The 19,948-nt window shown below is 39.3% G+C and overlaps 2 protein-coding genes across 6 annotated transcripts in view; one reads left to right on the top strand and one right to left on the bottom strand.

The window, feature by feature from the left end:
* The window catches only part of IQGAP2 (IQ motif containing GTPase activating protein 2), a 124,502-nt gene that overhangs the window by 83,397 nt on the left and 21,157 nt on the right, over nt 1-19,948 (top strand). For 2 of the 4 annotated variants that reach the window (XM_068176397.1, XM_068176396.1), the window contains 6 exons: nt 1,450-1,574; nt 3,620-3,783; nt 12,024-12,114; nt 16,114-16,275; nt 17,451-17,593; nt 18,538-18,708. In XM_068176397.1, the coding sequence (XP_068032498.1) occupies nt 1,450-1,574; nt 3,620-3,783; nt 12,024-12,114; nt 16,114-16,275; nt 17,451-17,593; nt 18,538-18,708 (856 nt within the window). The remainder of the gene's footprint in view (nt 1-1,449; nt 1,575-3,619; nt 3,784-12,023; nt 12,115-16,113; nt 16,276-17,450; nt 17,594-18,537; nt 18,709-19,948) is intronic. The other 2 variants (XM_068176399.1, XM_068176398.1) reach the window with 1 other exon arrangement.
* F2RL2 (coagulation factor II thrombin receptor like 2) lies at nt 253-10,566 on the bottom strand. Of its 2 annotated transcripts, XM_068176401.1 has the most exons (3): nt 9,821-10,566; nt 7,319-8,153; nt 253-366 (listed from the first exon to the last, which is right to left on the bottom strand). In XM_068176401.1, coding segments are annotated over exons 1-3 (894 nt in total). In that variant the 5' UTR covers nt 9,879-10,566; the 3' UTR covers nt 253-365. The 2 variants fall into 2 exon arrangements, with proteins under 2 accessions (XP_068032502.1, XP_068032501.1); XM_068176400.1 differs by lacking the exon at nt 253-366 and having other exon boundaries at nt 6,957-8,153.

Below are 19,948 nucleotides of genomic sequence, written 5' to 3'. Positions count from 1 at the left end.
TGCTACTTTGCCTCTGCTGATGTGAGGTGGTGCTTGTGATTGAGAGAAGCAATGTTATAAATATGCAGAAATGACCCCAAAGAGTCCCAAGTGCAGCATTTCTGGTGATGTTACTGACCCATTTGTTAGATTACACCATTAGTGAACACAGATGAAACAGCAGGAATTAGTTGGACTTGACAACTAAATAAAATTTTATTATGCCATTATGTTAACCTGTGCTGCCAACCATATGTTGAATATCACAGGAAGCTTTGACTTGCACAATACCAGAAGAGATACAGTAGAGCTAGAAAAACTTCATTGAGGGAGATGCTGTCCAATGGCTTTCTATCAGAAGAGATGGACTTGTTTGGAATGTGTTTTCTGGAAGAAACAACTTAGGAGAAACATATCGTAGGTCTCCAAAACTGTGTATGTTGTGGAGAAGGTTAATAAAATCAGTCACTAGCTTCTAGTAGTTCTAGTTGTTTGGGGAATTTTTGAGAATTTAATAAAGTAAATATTGGACCCTATCAAATATAAAGTTTAATTGTTTTTTTAAAAGCTGTCATCTCACAAAACCCATAGTGGGGCTAATTCCTCAATAATACATAAGACTTTAAAATAGAGCAGGTAAATTAATGGAGTGTAGCCTTGTTTGCAACAGTTAAAGTGATACACAGTCTCCCGCTCCAGAAACCCTTAAACACAGGCTACTAAATGCTGGAATGACAAATCAGATAAGGAAATTATGAATCTCTCCTATTTTTTTTTCTGCCAGGCATTCATTCCTCAGGCTTCTGATGGAAATAGAAGATTTTATCTGACATACTTGTAGCAGTTCTATGTTTGATTTGGGAATATGAAAATTATTTAACTTGTATACAACTTATATGAATTTGCACTACTGTGAAGGTTTCCAGCTCATCTGATCTGTGAGCTTTCTAGGAAGATAAACTCAGGCTACAGAGCCTGTGCTTGGAAGATCTTGGGTTGTGGGAAGAGGGGCAGAATTTTTTTTTTTTTAGTCCCTTGCCCATGGTTCATCATCTTCCTCATGGAGGTAGCAGGACATCTCCTGCTACCACCTGACACAACCGACTGAAATTCCTGTATTTGAATTAGTGTCAAGAAGACAATAGTTTCTGAAAGCAAGAAGCTGACTGTAATTGTCCCCACATTTATTGGTTGCACCATACAGAAGTTATGTGTATGTATTGCTATCATGCCATATAACCAAGAAAAGTTCTCTGAATTACAGGGCCATTTCTTCAGATCCTGAAATGCATGTGTAGAACAGGAAGCTTGCATGTCTGTATAATTTCTGGCAAGAGTTGAGTTTGTCTGAAATTAAGTAATTGAAAAAAAATACTAGTCACTAAATGATGAATGATACATCTGACTAATTCTTTATGGCACTTTATCTTATATATGAAATACACTTATGTATTTTATATCTTCTTATAGTTATGCTGATACACTATTGTCTATTAAGTCAGAGGCTTCATCTCAAGGCCAAGATTATTTAAGCTGGAATGATATCCAGAACTGCATTGACATGGTTAATATGCAAATTCAAGAAGAAAATGAAAGTAAGTAATTCTTCCTCCACATTGCCCGCAGAGGTCATAGTTGGGTCTTTGGTATGTAAATCTATGAACTGAGTGGCCTCATTCAGACGCTCTTGAAAAGAGAAGAGCATTTAAAATTTTTGAAAGCCTGATGATCTTTGAATGTCCTTGAAATATTCCTGTTTATTTCAGATGGCTGAAGGATATCATAGGGTGCCTGCCTTCTGCAGTGTTAAAAATGCTATGGTTCTGCCTGCTTGGCAGTATCTTCCAGCCCTGGTTGGTTGCACTATGGGGATTTTGCAGTTGTAAGCAAAGAGCATACTTAGAGATAGAGGATGAAATTACAAGCAGTGTTCCCTTGAAAAGTGTTTTCATGTGTAAATGATTCCAAGTGACTGTTTTTCACAAAGGAGTCAGTAAGGAGTTAGACAATGCAAATATCTGTCTTGCTCTCCTTTTGGGTAACTTGATTTCCTGCCTGAGAAGTAGCTTCTTATGCCCATGTGTTCTCATGTGGATTTAGACTTTATTTTTGAAGCTGAATGTAACTGCATTGCCATAAGAGGGTGGTGTTATATTAAATGTGATAGCTGATCATTTGGGCGTCAAAAAAGCTAAAGCACCAAATTCTTCTGCTGTATGTAGAATGTTGAGGTTATCAAGTTATGCCAAATTTGCTGGAGCAAGGAAATGAGAGGCAGCTTTCAGACTGCCTGCCATTTTGGAAGTAGTCTCTGTAAACTTTGAGAGCCGCTGTAAGACACAGGCTGATCCTGCCCTTCCTGGACTGCCATTAGTGTCCTGCATGCTGCTGTTTCATACTGGTAAAGGAAATTTTATATTGCAGAATTTCTAAAACTGGCTGGATTATTGCTTCCTAAATCTAGTCCAGTGGTTGCCATGGATCACAGCTTGCTTGCCATGTGTGCCCTCTGACAAGGCAGGATGCTGAGCAGTTTATTTGATGGGCAGAGTCACTTTTTTGTCTGAACCTCTGCACTTGTTAGGAGTTGGAATAGACCTTGCAGTAGAGTGAGAGCCTTCAGTACAAAAATAGCTGCTCTTGCTCTCAGTGACACTATCCACTGCCTGGGAATGTTTAGAGAGGGCAGATGGGCAGAGAGAGGAGGAAGAAGGGAGGCCTCCCTTTTTCCTTAAGGAAGCCCCATAACCGCATGGTCCCTCTTTTAGACCACCTTGGAAAAATTGCTCATTCCCCAAGCCTTATGATGATCTGTGACCTCACCAGGTGTGGGTTATGATGGGTCTAGAGACACTTGTTGAGGGACAATCCACTTATTGAGGGAGCAGGGATGTCATCCCTCACAGGTGATAGTGAAGCCCTTGACTGATGCCTTTTTGTGGTGGCTTTAGGGACCACAAGCAGTACATTTCATTACTGTTTAGGGGCAGGAGGAAATTGGTTTGAAAATGTTGGGCCCAGTCTGAAGAAAATGAGTTCAGGTTTTATTAAATACATTGTGCTTTACTTCCTGACTGAAGCACTGAGTGCCACTGGTCAGCATTGTTAGATTGGCTATTTACAGTGAAATTCCAAGAAATGAGGTTAAGTTGCTATGTAATTCTGTGGCTGGGAGTGCAGTATATATGCATTTGTCCAAATCAGGGTTTCAAGTAATGTGGTCTGAAATCACTTGAAAATAAAACTTTCATCACTGTGAGCCAATATGTTAAACATACTAATATCTGACATCCAACTTTTTCTTAAGCTTCATGTAGGTGCTTCTTCCCAGAAAGTAGAAAAATCTGTTTTCCCTTTTTTGTCAAGGATATTTTGATTTTTAGGAAGAGTTTTATCAATAACTGTGAGATATATCAATAACTAAGAGATATATCAATAACTGTGATAGGAAGGAGAGTTCTATAGCATAATAGCTTCAAATTAATATAAGAAAAAAATAATTGAAAATCAGCTGCTGTTGCTGCCTCTGCTTCTTGTTTCATGATTTTTCTGCTCTTCATGTTACTGCTTTATTTGTGTGTGATATCCGAAAAGTTGCAGCTTTGATAAGTGCATCTTTAATAACTTTTCTGTTTCTCAGGAATCATTGCAATTGGACGCATTAATGAAGCAGTTGACCAAGAAAATCCTGAGAAAACTCTAGAAGCCTTGCTATTGCCCACAGCCAAGCTGCAAGATGTGAGACCAGCAAATGCAAGGCATTATCAGGATGTTCTGCACCATGCCAAAGCACAAAAATGCAAGGTTAGAATTTTTGCTGTTGTTCTCTGTGAGAAGTGAAACGCCAATTCTTTTCACTTGCTTCTGCATCCCTGTCCTGGTCCCCCAGTGTTTGCATTATCTTTGCTCAGTGAATTTGTAAATAAGCCAGTGACAATAAACTGTCACTAAGTAATTTTGCACTATAACTTATTTTGACTGGCAAAATGGATTAATTTTCAATGTATTTCAATTAAGACATTTTCTGCATATGTCTTGCTACTGCTGTAATCTCACTTATTTTAATTCTACTAGGTTGCTGCAGCTATTAAAAAATACAGGCAGCAGCAATACTCAATTAGGAATTTGTGTAAGGATACAGTTACAGGACTGTGTCAGGCAGATAGCTACAATATAGATGGAAAGTGAGGTTTTTGCCAGAAAAGTCACAATTACGGTGTTAATTACAAATCTTTCGGAAGTATTTTGAGGAGTCTCCTTTGCTTATGTTGTTTTATTATAGTGGAGTTTTGTACATATTTCTTTTGAAGCTTTATCATGCAATAACAAGCTGATGGTCTTGCACATGCCTTCAGTTTACACCTATCTCAGCAGGATGTTGCTATCTGCTTCCCCAAAACCAGTGGCCTGGTTAGCATTACATCTCAGGGAAGCATAAACAAAGATCAGCCTTGCAGGATGTGACTGAACACAAGGTTAGCCAAAGCTACGAGCACGGCACTTAAAATGTCCAGTGTCTGGAAAACACAATTAAAATTCACACTGTGAATGTGGTGATCTGGGGAAAGTGTGCAAACTTTGGCTTGTGAAGTGTCTTCCAGCATTTGTGTCACCTCACCTGGGGTACCTGCTGTGAAACCATGTGTTTCTGTAATCTGCTGTCAGAACTTCTGAAAGGTGTTTGCACAAATCAATTTCTCACCAGGGTTCCCAGGTAAGGGCTGGTTTCACTGAGCCCTCAGTGCTGAAAAGCCTTCTCTCTCACCATATGTGCTGGGGAGGGTTTCATGCATTCGGACTTCACCTGTCCTGGATGGGCTGGGGTCAGTGTTTGTGCACAGTGAGGGTGCTGTCTGCACAGTGCTGACCCGGGACATGCCACGTGTATGCACAGTGAGCCAGGATGTCCCAAGGCACAGACCTACAGCCCACAAGTTCCTGCACACAGCAGTCCTACCCTGGCTCACTCCTGCCAGCTGCCCCAGTGCTCCCCAGATGCAAACGTGCTGCCTGCTCCTGTCCTGTCGTGAATGTGCTCATAGGCAACAAATTAGTGTTTCCAAATTTTGGTACAAAAACTGTACAATCTCTTTGAAGTCTTCCCATTATAAGATTTTTGATGTCCCTAGAGACTTCTGCTTGCCTTTCTCTTCTGAGCTATTTTGGTTTTGCAGTCTTCTGGCAACTTCTTAGAGCGTCTTCTCTGTGAATAGGAGTGTTGCTCTTGTTTCAGAGCAAGACACAGTGCTCCCAGAAGAAACACTCAGATGCATACTTACTCTTTACAGTGATCAATCATAGAAATGACCATTCTTTAGGTAAAAATACGATTTATACTGACATTTCCTTAAAAAATAATCCAAATACAATTATAAATTTCTGAAGTCTGTCTATTTTCCACTTTTTCTGATCCCTGTTTATAAAGCAGATCTGTCAGAATTTGTGTTTAGCATGTTTTAAGAGTGAGCTGTGGTAAAAGGAAGTATTTGATTTACAAGAATCAGATAGGTCTCCCTATAAACTTCCTGCCCCAACATCTGGAAAAACATATGTGTCAAACCTACTCACTTATTCTAAGCAGCTTGCTGTCACTTCCCCATAGCTGTGGCGATCTGGGGGAGCCTGCACCCAAATCTGCCAGAACGCATTATCCTTAAAATCTGAGGTCCTTATCTCAGATCTGACCTATTTGTTCCTTGCTTGAAACTGAAAACGCAAACCTGGAAGTTATTTTGTCCTGTAAATCTTAAACCACAGCTTTTAACAGTTCTGAAAGCCTTTTCAAACCAAATGTATTCAGGTCCCATTGAAGAGAAATCCTATCTTAAGGGAGCATATTGTGGATAACTGGAAAGTTAAACAGATCAAATTACTATGTTTGGTTTTAGGGTTTTTTGTGTGATAGGTACAGAGGTTTTAGTTAGGTTCACCTCGTTTATATTGTCAGCAGTTGTGTAATATTTGAATTATTTTAGAGTTATCTTTAAAATTTGTTCTTATGCATGTTGAAGGAATGGCAGGATTAAAACTAACTCAAATTAAGAGCCAGAAGAAATAGAAAAAGGGGACCCTCGCCAGGCTGTAAATTCCCTTGATGCATTTTCCAGTGCAACTAATTTTATTTAAGTAAAGTTTTTTTACAATACTATTATCAAAACAACGGAAAACATTTTTTTATCCTCACTTACATGCTGCAGTTACAAATTCAAATGACAACCACTCAGGTATTTTTCTAGGAAATTGCTATATAAGTAGGTTTTGAGTTTCTGTAAAGGCAAAAATTGACCCATTGTTTTACTAATGGTCAACAGTAACTAGCTGCAGTATTTGTAACACTGTAGGTATTTCCTGTGAGGATGTGGAAATAGAGAATACTACAAAACAGCTTCCCTGTTTTGCTTACCAAGCAAGAGTAATATATGCCTGGATTCACACTGATAAGGGTTAGCTCTCAGCAATCCCTGTGGGTTAGGGTAGTGCAGCTGCTGATGAAGTGGAAGAACAAGTCTCCAGTGCAGAGCTGGTTAAGCAGCCTCATGGGAGAGGTAGCCTTGGAAGAGTCAGGTTCTGTGTCCATGGCTGTGTACTTACTGTTTTGTGAACCTATGGGGACACTCTGTATTTGCAACATCCAGGGCAGTATTTGCTCTTGACTGCTCCCAGGCATGTAGAAAGTCCTTGTTCCCATTTTCACCAGGCCAAAAACTTGTTTTTTTAACTCTGCTTCTGCAGTGATTGTTGGCTGAGAGCTAATTAGAAGTGTCATGAATTGCCCTAGAAGTGCTCTTTGGATGCTGACTCCTATTCTGGTATTTAGAGGCTGTGGTAACAGATACTCTGACAGCTTCTCCATGGCCAGAAAGTGATCTCAGAAAGAAATGAATCTAAGTACACAGCTGTTGCAATACATGTAATAAAGTTACAGAGCTGGAGAAGTGTATTTTTGGAGATACTCCTTGTGTGGGAGGAAGTAAATTTAACTGTGACTGTGTTTTCTAACCCTTACTTGATGTATAAATGTCACACCTGAGAATTGTTTCTCTGTTAGTACTATACAAAATCATAATTCCAGTAATAGAAATAAATTCATTTTTCCCTAGATATTTTAACCATTGTCAGATAAATATTGGATTGACTTCTAATTTTTGACATCAGAAAATAAAGGAAAGGATCAAGACAACTGTTTAGGCTGCTAAGGCATAAAGCAATTAGATAAAAAGAATACAAGCTATCTGTCTTGTAATAGTAATAGTTGATGTGATGGATAATAAGGATAATATTGCTTGGCACAAAGCAAATAGCAAAGATGGTAAGAATCAAAAGACTGACTTTAACATACCAGAACCATTCATGAGTCTTGAGTGTTCGTATAATCGAGACATAGCAGAACACGATAGTTGCAAGCGGTATTAAAAACCCAAATACAGCTAAGGACACATAGTAGTAGAACTGGAAGGAAGACACAGTTTCACAGGTGCTGTGCACATCGTGGCAGGTATAAATGTCCAGTTGCTTCACATAATAGCTTTGCTGCATGATGGCAAGTGGGAGCATGTACAGGAAGATGATGGCCCACACAGCAGCGCAGGCTGCGATGGCGTAGGCGCGCTTCGGGAGGCTCTTGTAGGTGAAGGGGTGAACGATGGCCAGGTAGCGGCTGACGCTGATGCACGTGAGCAGCAGAATGGAGCAGTACATGTTGCCGTAAAACACCGCTGTGGCAGTTCGACACATGGTCTCCCCAAATATCCAGTTGTTCCCATTGATGTGGTAGGCTATTTTGAAGGGCAGTATGATGCAGAAGAGCAGGTCTGAAACAGCCAAGTTTGTGTAGAGGACGGCAGTGCACACAGAGCGGATCCTGAAGAGTAGCATCCACAGAATGATGGCATTAGATGGTACACCCAATAAAAGAGCACTGAAGTAGACGGCAGGTATTAGCTTGGTGCTCAGAGAGCTGGTGAGGTACTCCAGCGTGGCGTTGCTCACTTGTGTTAACGTGGAGCCATTTGACTTTTTTGAAGTGCATTTGTTGTCTCTGATATGGATGGTTGTTGTTTCCCCTTCTATAGCATAAGGGGGGATGTAATCATAGTCTCTCGCTGAAATTCCACGAAAAGTTTTGATAAGAGACACTGTTTTAATTGCAGAGCCATTCAGTGAAAATTCTGAAGCTTGTAAATAAAACAAAGTGAAAATTGTTAAAAAGGACAAACTACTGCATTAACAATATAACTCACCACCAGGAAAAGAGAAAGATAACCATCTCTATGTGAAAAGCCATATAAGTTTAAAAGATTTGGGGAGATTCTCCTCTGCTTTGGGTGTTCAAATGTACAGACAACAGTCTTCATTTATCATTCCACACCAAATCTTCAAAATTCATCATTAATGAGTGTTAGCTGATCTTTCTGCATTTTGAGTGTTTTCAGTAATCTTTGGTGAAAAACATCACACACTTCTGTAATGCTTATGACCAGTGGAGGGTTTTTCCCATTAGTAGGAATGCTGATCATTCATCATATAAGCAGTCTTTGTTTAGGCTTGGTCAACCACCATTACTATCCTGTCACTTCATGTATGAAATGAATAACTGCAAAAGATGCAAAAAGCACTATCTAGTCTAACACAGACTGAAACTTTCAATTTAGAAAACTGAAATTACCCTTGGTTTTTTTGGTCTCGCATGTGAAATTGTTATTCTTCAGCTTCTGACTAAAGCAAAACTGATATTTTCAGGTTCTCGTAGCTGAGCAAGGGCAATGTCTTAATAATTGAAAACAAATGGTTGGGCAGATATTAGGTGTAATTTACTGAGAAGTGAATAAAACTTTTCAAGCAGCAGGAAAATTGTGTGAGTAAATATTGTCAACGTGGGCAAAAACAATAATACTATTAACACATTATTAGATGGTTAATACTATTAACAGCTGTTTTTCAATCTTTAGTAGAGAAATTTGTAGAGATATCAACATTTCCACATGAAGCACAGATGTGTTCAAAATGCTTCTTAAAGCCGTGTGTTGTAAAATAGATTTTGCACAGTAAACAACTGTGTAAGTATTTATGTCACTTAAATTTTCTTAGCTGCATTTAATGCAAAATTACTTATTGTAAAGCCTTCAGCATGCACCATGAAACGAATTCAGAAGCAAACTGAAATATTGATGAAAATCTTTGGACCTTTTTTTACATTTCCATATTTGAATAAAATAAAGAGAATAATTTTATTCATGTTCACTGTCAGATTTACAGCAGAATGTTTTAAAATAATATATAGCAGACTACATAATTTTTAGTAGTTTCCTGATGGTTATTCCAGAAATCTAGTTTTAACCACTCATTAGAAGTCATACATGTATAAATATATATGTATATTATATATGTATGTGTGTATATATATATTTATCTATATCAGCTTTTCAAAATAAGCTTGGTTTGAAAACACTTTTAATTCTAGAAAGGTTTATTATTTGATCATTTCCTTTAGTTATTTTTATCACAATAGTCATCTGGGCATTTCCTTCTAATAACACCATCTGTGAAGTTGTAAAACAAGACACTACAGGTTTAACATTTCATATCGTTACAAAGACACTAGATAAAAGATGTGTCTTCAGTAAGTGCAAAAAGTCCCCTTAAATAAAATTCTTTCTAGAAAATAACTGGCAGGGGTAATGTGTCACTGAAATGAAAGAATAAAAATCTGCTTTAAAGGAGACATTTGGAGCAGTTTTCTGTAATTGGTACATGCACGTACAACTCATTTCAAGTTCACAGCTGGTAGAGCAACATTATCAAAAAGTCTTGTTATTGAATAGATACAGAAAGGAGGACTCACCTGTAGTGCAAAGACTGGAAGTAAGAGAGAGCAGTCCAGTGAAAAACAGTATCTTCATTGTAGTGTGTGAAATCCAGCCACCTGAACGATGGTGCTGTGCTAGTTCATCTCTAGAGGTGTTTTGTAGGGGGGTTTTCCCCTCTGGAAGGGACTAAAGAATGATTGATCTGTCCTCCAGAAGCATCCTGTAAGCATGAGGTTTATGGTAAGGAGCTAATTTGTTCTTTGTCTACTACAGCAAGAGGGTGTGACGTATCCAAGTATGCACACATGACTCAGTTTCAGCCTCAGCCCAACACAGAGATAAAATTGCTTTACAGCAGCATTTTAACTCTTAATTCACCACAAGCCCAAAGCTGATATGCAGGGTTCTAGTGACATTTGTACATACAGATATTTGGAGTAAAAAGGTGTTTTCTGGAAAAATCAAGGGGTGTGTTTAGTAAATCCTAAAGGGTCTTATTCAGGGACCAAAATGTTACGTGGCTGAACTCTCTACCCTTCTCCAGGGAAAAGCCAGGCTTGCAGAAGAGTGTGATGATCTCAGTTTAGCAAAAGGCAAAGACAGAAAGAAGCCATACATGCAAACATGCCTTAGGAAAACTGCATTCTACTTTGCCTTTTGCCTCCCTACCCACTGTTAGCTGTCTGGCTCCTTCAATCCACCTACTGCCTCTCCTCAGACAGTTTCCATCCCTCCACAGACTGCAGCCTCTAAAACCTTTCCCCTATTTTCATTTGCTGCTTTGTTGATCCCTCCCTTTTTCTCTACCTGTTTGTTTTGTTTTGGGTTTTTTTTTTTTTTTTCCTTTTTTTTTTTTTCCCTTCAATGCCAAATAGCAACAGCTAGTTTCAGCAAGCAAAATTAGCCCAAACCTTGGTCTTGCTTCCAGGCTAGTCATGAGGCTCAGCATAAGTTGTACTTGGCTCCGGAGCAGTGTTTGTGTCTGTTATTGCATTTAATGTGTAAAAGCTGGATACCAGATGAAGAACTCTCAACGTTTTTTTCAAAATTCAGTGGCAGTTTGGGAATTTATTGAACATTCTCTCAAGTGCTAATTCTCACTTGGTAGAAAAATAGGCAGTATGTATCCACTGTCCTGTGATTATCTGACACCACTTCATGTTATTTATGTATTCTGCTACCTTGTTTACATACCTGATGCAAACTGAAAAGCATGTCTTTAGGGTTTTTTTACCCTGTTTTCTCTTTGTAGTTTCTGCGGGTATCAGATTTATTGGATCTTTGACCTGAGGTTGAGTGCTTAACCAGGGATACTCATTGCAAAGCTGCTTCTTTGTCCACGCTGTTTTAGTTTGAATGTGTTTCTAGTTTTTTTTTTCCTGAAATATTTGTGTGTATATTTTCCTAGATGTCTCTTAATCAATAGCTTCTCTCCAGCTTCTCTCATCGCTAGTTTATTATAGGCCTGACACTCCAATGTCCACTTCAGCATGCATTTTCCACCTACCTACTGGATTAGATTTTAAATACTACTTTAGCCCTGTTTTATCTGCTGAAGTGTGGGTATCACCAGTGAACCTGGGCAGTAGGGTTGGTTAGTGGGGATGTTGATCCCACTCTAATACACCTTCTATTTTAACTTGGGTTTAATGTCATGCACTTTAGGCCTGAAAGAAGAGCAGTACCTATTCTGCTGCTTAATTACAGAAATGTTTGCGTGAGCTAAGTTATCATTACTAAAGCTGGGCTGTCTTTCTATGAGAGTATTCACTGTCATTTTCTAATGTCACATGTACTTAGATATACACAAGGATCCTTTCCAAATAAGGGATTTTGAAAGAAAGCCAACTTCCTGCAGTCTTCTGCTATTGTCTCCTACTATCACAGTGCTGCCTGGTAATGTGTGATTATGTGACTCAGACTACTTTGCCTACATATCATGGAAATAAAAATGTTTCAATTTTTATTGATCTTTAGTAGAGTGAATTCTATGCCAGCAGTATCAGCAAATTCTATTCTTCTAGACGTCAAAACTTTCAGAGATTTGTATCTGAACAGGATCTTTTCAAGACAGTAAATACAATATGAATGTATTTCATTGATGATTTTAAACAGTCAAATCCTTTTTTGAGTTCTAGAGCTTTGCAAAGCAGAGATTGTATATTGGAACTGTATCACTATATTGAGATAACTCTTATTATTCAGTTTTTTCAAGGCTTTTTACTGTCCTTTTTCCAGGAATCTCAAGATGAATCAGCACTTCTGTGGCTGGATGAAATACAAAGAGGAATCAATGACAGCAATAACAACATAAAAGAAGCAGCAACCTGTAAGCATTAACCTGCATCTCTACTGCTCTTGTTTTTCTTGGTCTTGGGAAAATGAAATTGGTCATTTATATTGTCCACTTCAGGGAAGGTGCAAGCCCTTTAAATATATGAAAAGAAATGAATGCGTGTTCTTTGTCATACTAAAACTGAGATTACTTAAAACTGCAGGAGTGGTGTTAGTTCTATCTAAAGTGGTGATCTTTAAGGTGTGGCTAATAATTAAATGGATTTGGTAATACAGGTTTACATCATGACCAATCTTTCTAATGTCACTGTATCTTCATATAGCTCCTGAAATATGTGAATGAAAACAGATATGCTGTTCAGGAGCTTGTTTTGCTATATTTAAGACTAAAATCTTTATGTATATTTTAAGGGCAAATTTTTATGTTTACAACTTTGCTTATTCATGTTTCTTTATATTGTCTTTTATGGACTGTTGACAAACAAAAATCAGGAACATATTAACTTTTAAAGCAATGTACAAGGAATGCTAGCTCTTTTTGAAAAGTATATGCTCTTCCAATCTGTAAGGAAGAGGAAATCTGTAGGAAAAATGCTGAGGCTTAATCTGTCAGAGTGCTGTGTACTGAATGGACTCAACACCTTTTGTCAAAGCTTTGGTAGAATATGATAATTTTAGAAAAAATACTCATAATACATAATAAACTTTGGCAAGCAATGTAGAAGCAAGCATCACTGGGTTTAAGGGGCACATTGGAGAGCATGGTGACGTGCCTGCCTGTTCCAGGCCAGGCCCAGCACAGCACAGACAAGGCACTGGGTGTTGGTTAGCCTTCTGCTTCACTTGGCTTTGGGTGAGTCAGTGTTGCTTTCTGTTGCACCTTCGGAGCTTGTGAATGCAAGTGCTGAAATTGGTGCATTCCTGCAGTGCTGTGTTCAGCCATCCCTGGTGCAGTGCAGCTGCTGTGAGTCCACAGACACGTCAGGAGTTACTGCTTGGGAAGTTGTGGGTGGAAGAGAACACAGATGGACATTACAAATAGCTATTCCTGCTACAGGAACATTGCATTTTATGCTACTATTACTTTGGAATTGATCTAAACAACTAATACCATCTTCATGTAACAAGGCAGATACACTGAAGTTATCTGAAGTATTTTTGTAGGTCACATATCCATAGAAAGCACTGGGCTTACGTTTTCTGAGATAGGGTCAGATACATGCACATTGTCTCAACCAAATTTTTCTACTGAGGAGTGCTGATACTGTCTTTTGTGGAAAAACCTGCTTCCCATGAATGCCACCCAGAGCCATGAGGAAACATATGAGCACAGAGAAGGAAAGGAAACATGTAGCTTATAAACAGATTTGAGTTAAACCTCAAGAGCAACTTAAAAATGCTCTCATTTGTTTTCACTTGTGTAAAAGTATCAAGAATATGTATCATAAGTAGCCTGCAGAAATTAGGACAGCATAATTCATACAGCAATACCATACAATGTTTCTAATGCTAAACCACTGGTCCATCCACCTGTACTATAATATTTTCTTATAATTTTTGTTGGTAGTAAATGCACAGCTTTTCACAATCAAGGATGCTCAGTGGAACTGTTTTAACATTTCACTTTTAGGAAAAAAATACTAATTTCATGTACTCCGCCCTGTGGGTTGAAAGGAAGCACTGTCAGCACAGCACATTCTTAAAGAGCTGTAAGGTTTTGCAGCTAAAACATGAGATTTAACATTTCCCCACGGCAAAGAACCTGATATTTCCTATAACCAATACATCCTGTCTCAGGAAGCTTGCATGTGTGTTCACATTGTCTAAACTTAAAGTTCAGCTTGATCCCAACTTGGAAAGGAACTTTTATTTGATCTATCACACAGGCACAATTTTTGAAAGGCAAACAACTCCAAAACTTTCACAAGGTAGTCAAAGATGTATTTTTCACCAGTTTAAAATGTGGTTTTGAGATTGCTGCAGTAATGACAATAAAATAAGCAGTAAAATAAGATACTGACGGAGGTACTGAAACAGTCTTGATCGCTTCCAAACTAACTTTTATGCCTTATATAAATACTAAATGGTACACTATTAGAATTTTGAAAGGCTTTTACGGTTGTCCCTAAAGTCGTCAGTAAAGGACTCTGTGTCTTCTACCTTTATTTAGGAAGAAGTGTTCAGTAAATGCTGCTGCATTTCCTAACACATTGTGGTGCTTGCTCTGTGGTTTGCATCACCTTGCTTCACTTCTTTAATGAGTTCAAACATTGTACTCCTTATCTAAGTGAAGGACAAAAAGAGATCAGCCAAATATCAGCTGTATAGCCTTCAGGAGTAGATTTGAACACTGACTTCAGTCTTGCACAGGAAGAGTCTGTCAAAACAGGAAGTCTGTGTCCTGAGACAGTCCAAGTTATAGGAAAAAGCTGATCTTTGGTCTTGTTGAGAGTTCAGGCTTATCACACCAGACAACTGTGGCTTTGTATATCACAGCTGTTTAAAAGGGAGGATGGGTGTGGAGAAAAGCCCTTTGCAGTGTTGATCTGGTACTGGCATCCTAACTGCTAGAGAAGCAGACTGGAGCTGACAGTTTTCTGGCAGTTGGGGATGGCTAACCCCCAGTTATCTTACGATTTTTCAGGCCTTTCTCTAGAGCAACAGCCACAGTGTTAATTGCTAGCATTTAAAATGAAAGGAATAATTTCTTCTGGGTTGAGTTTTTTTCCCTGATAAACACTTTTCTTACACTTCCCTTCAAAAATACAGGCGTAATTAATTAAAAGATGAGTAAAAGCCAGATGACAGTGGACCTACATAAACGAATCTTAGCTTAAGTTGTGTTTTCTTTTGACTTTATAAAATATCTTCCAACCCCCTTAACTATATGGTGAAAAGGAGGAAGGAAAGCATTCAAATACTGCTGAACAGAGTTGATGAGGCACATGGGACTGTGTATGAGTCTGGGGCCAGCAGCAGGCAGCTGTAATGTGTGGCTTCCCAGTTTTTTCTGCTTCCATGCTGCTGAGGCCAGATGCCTGGATATCACAGTGCCACAGCAATGGTAGAAAGACATTCCCAGACATGTGTGTGCTGGGCAGAGGTCTGTTTCAAAGCACAGAAAGGGTGTTCTAGCTCTATTCACTTGTTCCTCTGTGCATGGATCTTGAATTTAGATGTGAAGGAGCACCTTTAAAGACCAGAGCAGTGATTTCTAAAGCAGCCTAAACATCTAGTGGGTAAGGTACTTTTGAAGTTGCATGTGCTTCCACATGTATGCTGCCAGGTGTTGTGGAATCTGTTCTCTCAGTGATGGTGGGATCTGTGTGAGGAAGTCCTGAATTAGATTATGAGTAATGCCATGTAACATCAAAGTCTGCACATGATTCACAGCATCACCTCTCAAGGTGCTTTTGTGTGTTCTGAAAGCAAAAACTGCATCTCTGGCAAATTCAAGGCCATGAATTAGCTTTAAACAAGTTCCTGAGGAGGCAAGTTCAAGAAAGGGCTGCTTCAGGATGCTGAGTAGGTTGCTGCAAGAATTTACTCAATGCAATTAGTTTTAATTCCCATTTTGTATGGTAGAAGTGAATGTTAATGTTTACAGCTTGTAACCAAATTACTTCATGTACCTCTAGAAGGCTCTCAAGTGATCAGCAGATGATGGCCTGTCTGTTAGGGCAGGCTGAGTGTGTGGGTACTTGCCATCCTCAACCCCTGCCCTACTGTCACCTGGTGTGTTACTTGATGGGGAGCAGCTATGCCCTCAGACAGCTCTCAGTTGTGCTGTGACTGCATCCAAGCCCCGGTGGAGCGCACACTTTCTACCTAACATGCTTGCTGTTCTCCAAAATACCATTCCTTTACAACTATGAAGGAGGCTGAAAATGGGTAAAGCACTGAATTGTCGTGTATGCCATGTTGTCTGTGTGTGCCAGTCTTAGAAGTCCATTTTCAAAGTTTCTGGAGGCTAGAGTTACGGGCTTATAGAGTACAAGACACTTAAATTTTCTATGTTATTATTTGACCCTAGTGGCTGTTGGAATATCAATGATTAACAAGAGCTTGGAGAAAGGTGATTCACAGCCAATCCTGATGATACTGCAGTCAAGGTTTGGATTACGAGTCATTGCTGAATGTGCTGAAGCCTACTTCAGGAACCTCTCTGAAGCCAAGAACATGAAAACTAAGGAAGGTAAAAAACTTCCTAAGCAGGACAGTTCCACATGTCCTATCACTGAGGCAACCAGACAGCTAGAACAGGAAGTATCTGTAAATTGAGGGAGACAGTTGCTGCTTTAAAATCTTTTGACAAATGTTACACTTTTCCAAGTGCATTTTATGTGACATTTGTTGTGCACATAATGCAGACCACAGTACATGCTGAGAAGTAAGTCTAGTGATTTCCAGAGTCTAGGTGAGACTTTCTAGCATCTCAGACCTGCCTCTGAGTGAATTTAGGGCAGCTTCTCTGACTGTCAATGGATTAGTTCATTTTTTCAGAAAACTCTATTACTTGCTGCCAATTGTTTTCATATTAGTAGATGCAGAGATGCACACATCAGTCTTACAGATTGCTGTCAAAGATCAAGCCAGTATCTGACAGTGTTCACACCCAGTTATGGTCCCTGTGCCTTGCCAGAGCAGCAGTTACCAGCAAAATATGGGGCTAGAATCTGTTCTTAGTAGATGATGGGATGTTTTTTTCATGTTAGAGCTGCAAAAGCTGGTCATAACTAACAGCAGCCAAGGTTAGCTAATGGTTGCAAAAAAGTTACTGTCAGTGTAGTACCCATTCTAGTAGATGGGCATGCTTCACCTTGCAACATGAGTATTTTGAAGGCCATACTAGTTTTATCTTGGGGCCTTTTGTCCATGAGGAAATTAGTTTTTTCCTGCCTGTCAGAATGCAGACTGATTTACCAAAGCAATAAGCAAGAGCATGATGTTGATATAGGAAATGGTGTGTGAGGTAAGAGTTAGTAAGTCCAGAATTTGGGCAGAAGACAAGAAAAATATTTTTTATAAACAGAGTCTGTTTCACTTACGAGTGATGATGTAAGATGGAGGACACACTGTTTCAGGAGCACTGACTTGACACATGAGGGTTTGGAGAAGCTGGCAGTGGATCTGTACCAACCTTGTAGCTTTTTCACTAACCTTATCACCATTTTGTTCTTAGAGGAATGACCCTCATCCACCTAGTAGGTATTCTGAAAATCCTTACTACAAAAAGGCCCAAGATATATAGAGATTCTGTGTGTCAAAGCGCTTCACAGCAAGTACATGGAGGGGAAAATAGTAGGGAGAGCTGTAATTTACCAGTGAAACAGGACACAAATGTGTACTAATGGTATGAACTGCTTTTAGGTTCTAGTGAAAGTCCATGGATTAAACTTGTAATGAAAGCCATGTATGATTACTATTACAATGTGGAAACTGAGGAAGGTACCTGTGTTGCCCCCAAAGGAGTTGTACCAAAAACTTCATGGTTAACTGGTGAAGAAATCCAGGTAAGTGGCTAAAACATTGATTTTTATTGCAAAAGCAACATAAACATTAGAGAGAGCGTAAGACATGAAATTATCAAGTGGCTGTGGTGGGTGAAACTGTAGTCACTTTATCAGTATCTGCATCTGACAAGAGCAGCAACTTAAGTCTAAGCAGACAGTGATAGGCAACACAGTCTCCTGTCTAGTGTCAGGCAATGATTTAGGGATTTCCTTACTGGAAGTTACAGCATTTCTTTTAATGAACATCAGCAGACACCAATGGAGTAAAGTCTGATTGCTTCTATATCCTTTTATAGGACTTTGCATTGGCCTATAACAAATCATTTTATGATGTATTTGTGAGCAGGTGGAACCACCATTTTCTGTTTAAATCTAATCCTCTGACAGTATTGTTGTATCTCCAGATTCAAGAGCATGAGAGTGCTATTTTTAACTCCCTTACAGTAGAGGTTTTGCACTAGTGTGAAATAGAACAAAGCAGATCACACAAGCCTCTGAATAATTTATTCTTCTATATTCTGATGCAGTTCACCTAAGTTACACGCTTACTCCTCTACACAAAGAACTCGAGTCAATGTGAGTCCTTCTGAAATTCTGAATGCAGCAGTACTTGAGTGTTCTCAACAGAGAACTTGATGCTTCAGCTAGTATTTCTAGATGTCTGAGTTGTACAAGACACTCGTGTTGGGAAAGCAGAACCCTGCTAATGTGTAAAAGAATACTATACCCACTTGAATAACCGAAGCTTGAAAGCAGTTCGGCTACCCATCATGTAGGGTTTAACAGTGAACAATGCAGCTCTGTCTTCTTCCTGATTAAAATGTAGGGGTAAATCAGAGGGACTTGGATAGGGTGAACATAAACTGCAGAGATGGAGAGAACGTAGTACAAATTCCAGGGTGTTTTTTTCTTTTAAATGATCTTTTCCTGTCATCTCTTAACAGAACATTGCTGGGCAAGTTACAGCAGATTACAATCGAGAGCAGCTGTGGCTTGCTAATGAAAATCTGATTGTTGGGCTGCAAGCCCGAGCAAGAGGATTCTTAGTCAGAAAAAACTATCAGGAGAGAAAAGCCTATCTTCAAAACCAGGAACCGTCTGCCATCAAAATACAGGTACTGTTCTAGAACAAGAAGGTAAGGTGGCTTGGGCTGCTTTTTGCATGTAACAGGTGATGTGACTGATTACTACCCTGATAAAATTCTCAAACAGATCTGTCTCCCTGTTTTCAGCAGCAGAAGTTTAAAATTCTACATCTGCAAATATATGTGTTTTCACATAAAAATTATCCAATTTTAAAAAAAATCAATCGCATCCACCTCCAGTGAAAGCTACTTGGAAAAAGCTCATTAATGCACAGCCCTGGCTTTGTTCTGACATGCTCAGATTTTTTTGTGGTGTGCCTAACTATGCACAGTACAAGACCAGAAGGTATTTGTTAAGTATCGAAGCAAAAATTCATTGGCAAAGCATGACTTAAGCAATACATTCCTTACTAGACTATTCCTAGTTGGAAGTGGTTTGTTTCTGCTCCATAAAGTCATAGCTGGACAGGGAGTGGCAGCTGCCCTGGTGTTCTTTGGCAGTATTTCTTGGATGTTTCCAGTTTGCTGAACTCCAAAAGGAAATGTTCTGCTGAGGGTGCAAACACTGACAGAGGCATGCACACTGGTTTTAAATGGTGAAATATCCAGCTCCAATTAGGAGCAATTCATTCCACCACCCACTCACAAAAGAAAAAACCAGAAAAATACACAAGAGAATTTTTCTAATCTGCAGTAACTATTTTTAACAATTCATTATGACAAATATCTTTACCACTAGTAGTTGTTATTGGGATTGACTTTTAGGTTCAAAATATGGAGAAATGTAGGTAAATAAAGTTCTCTGTTTTCTTTCTGTTGGCATTAAAGTAGAAATGACTTGTGGAAAGACAACAAATAGAGGACAAGGCTAGTGTCACTGGCTGATAGAGATGACAGGCAAAAGCAGCAGTGAAAGTATCTGTTATCCCTTTCACTGGGTTCCTTGACAAGTGCTTGTTTCTGAGCTAGCAAACACAGTCAACTGAAGGAATTGACTTGGAAAAGAGGCCAGGGCACAAACAATGGGGTTCCATATAGGTAAGGGACAACTTCTGGAGGCAACAGAGTGACAGAATGGGTAGGGCTGGTAGAGACCACAGCAGGTCATCTGGTCCAAACTCACTTTTCAAGCAGGGCTATCCCAGAGCACATGGCACAGGCTTGCATCCACAGGGTTCTGGAATATCACCAAAGGCTCCACAGCTTCTGTGGTCAGTCTGTTCTGGTGCAGAGTCACCCATACAGTAAAGAAGTTCTTTCCCCATATTGA

The sequence above is a fragment of the Anomalospiza imberbis genome, chromosome Z (assembly GCF_031753505.1).
Source record: "Anomalospiza imberbis isolate Cuckoo-Finch-1a 21T00152 chromosome Z, ASM3175350v1, whole genome shotgun sequence".
Classification (NCBI taxonomy): Eukaryota; Metazoa; Chordata; class Aves; order Passeriformes; family Viduidae; genus Anomalospiza; species Anomalospiza imberbis.
The sequence above is the reverse complement of the archived record's forward strand: the minus strand, read 5'-3'. Positions and strand labels throughout refer to the sequence as shown.

What these genes read in the sequence shown, in the direction of transcription:
- F2RL2 (XM_068176400.1), bottom strand. Translation starts at nt 9,878, where the DNA reads ATGAAGATACTGTTTTTCACTGGACTGCTCTCTCTTACTTCCAGTCTT. An exon ending in TTCCAGTCTTTGCACTACAG is followed by an intron (nt 8,154 to 9,820) that starts GTGAGTCCTCCT and finishes TTTATTTACAAG; the next exon opens with CTTCAGAATTTTCACTGAAT.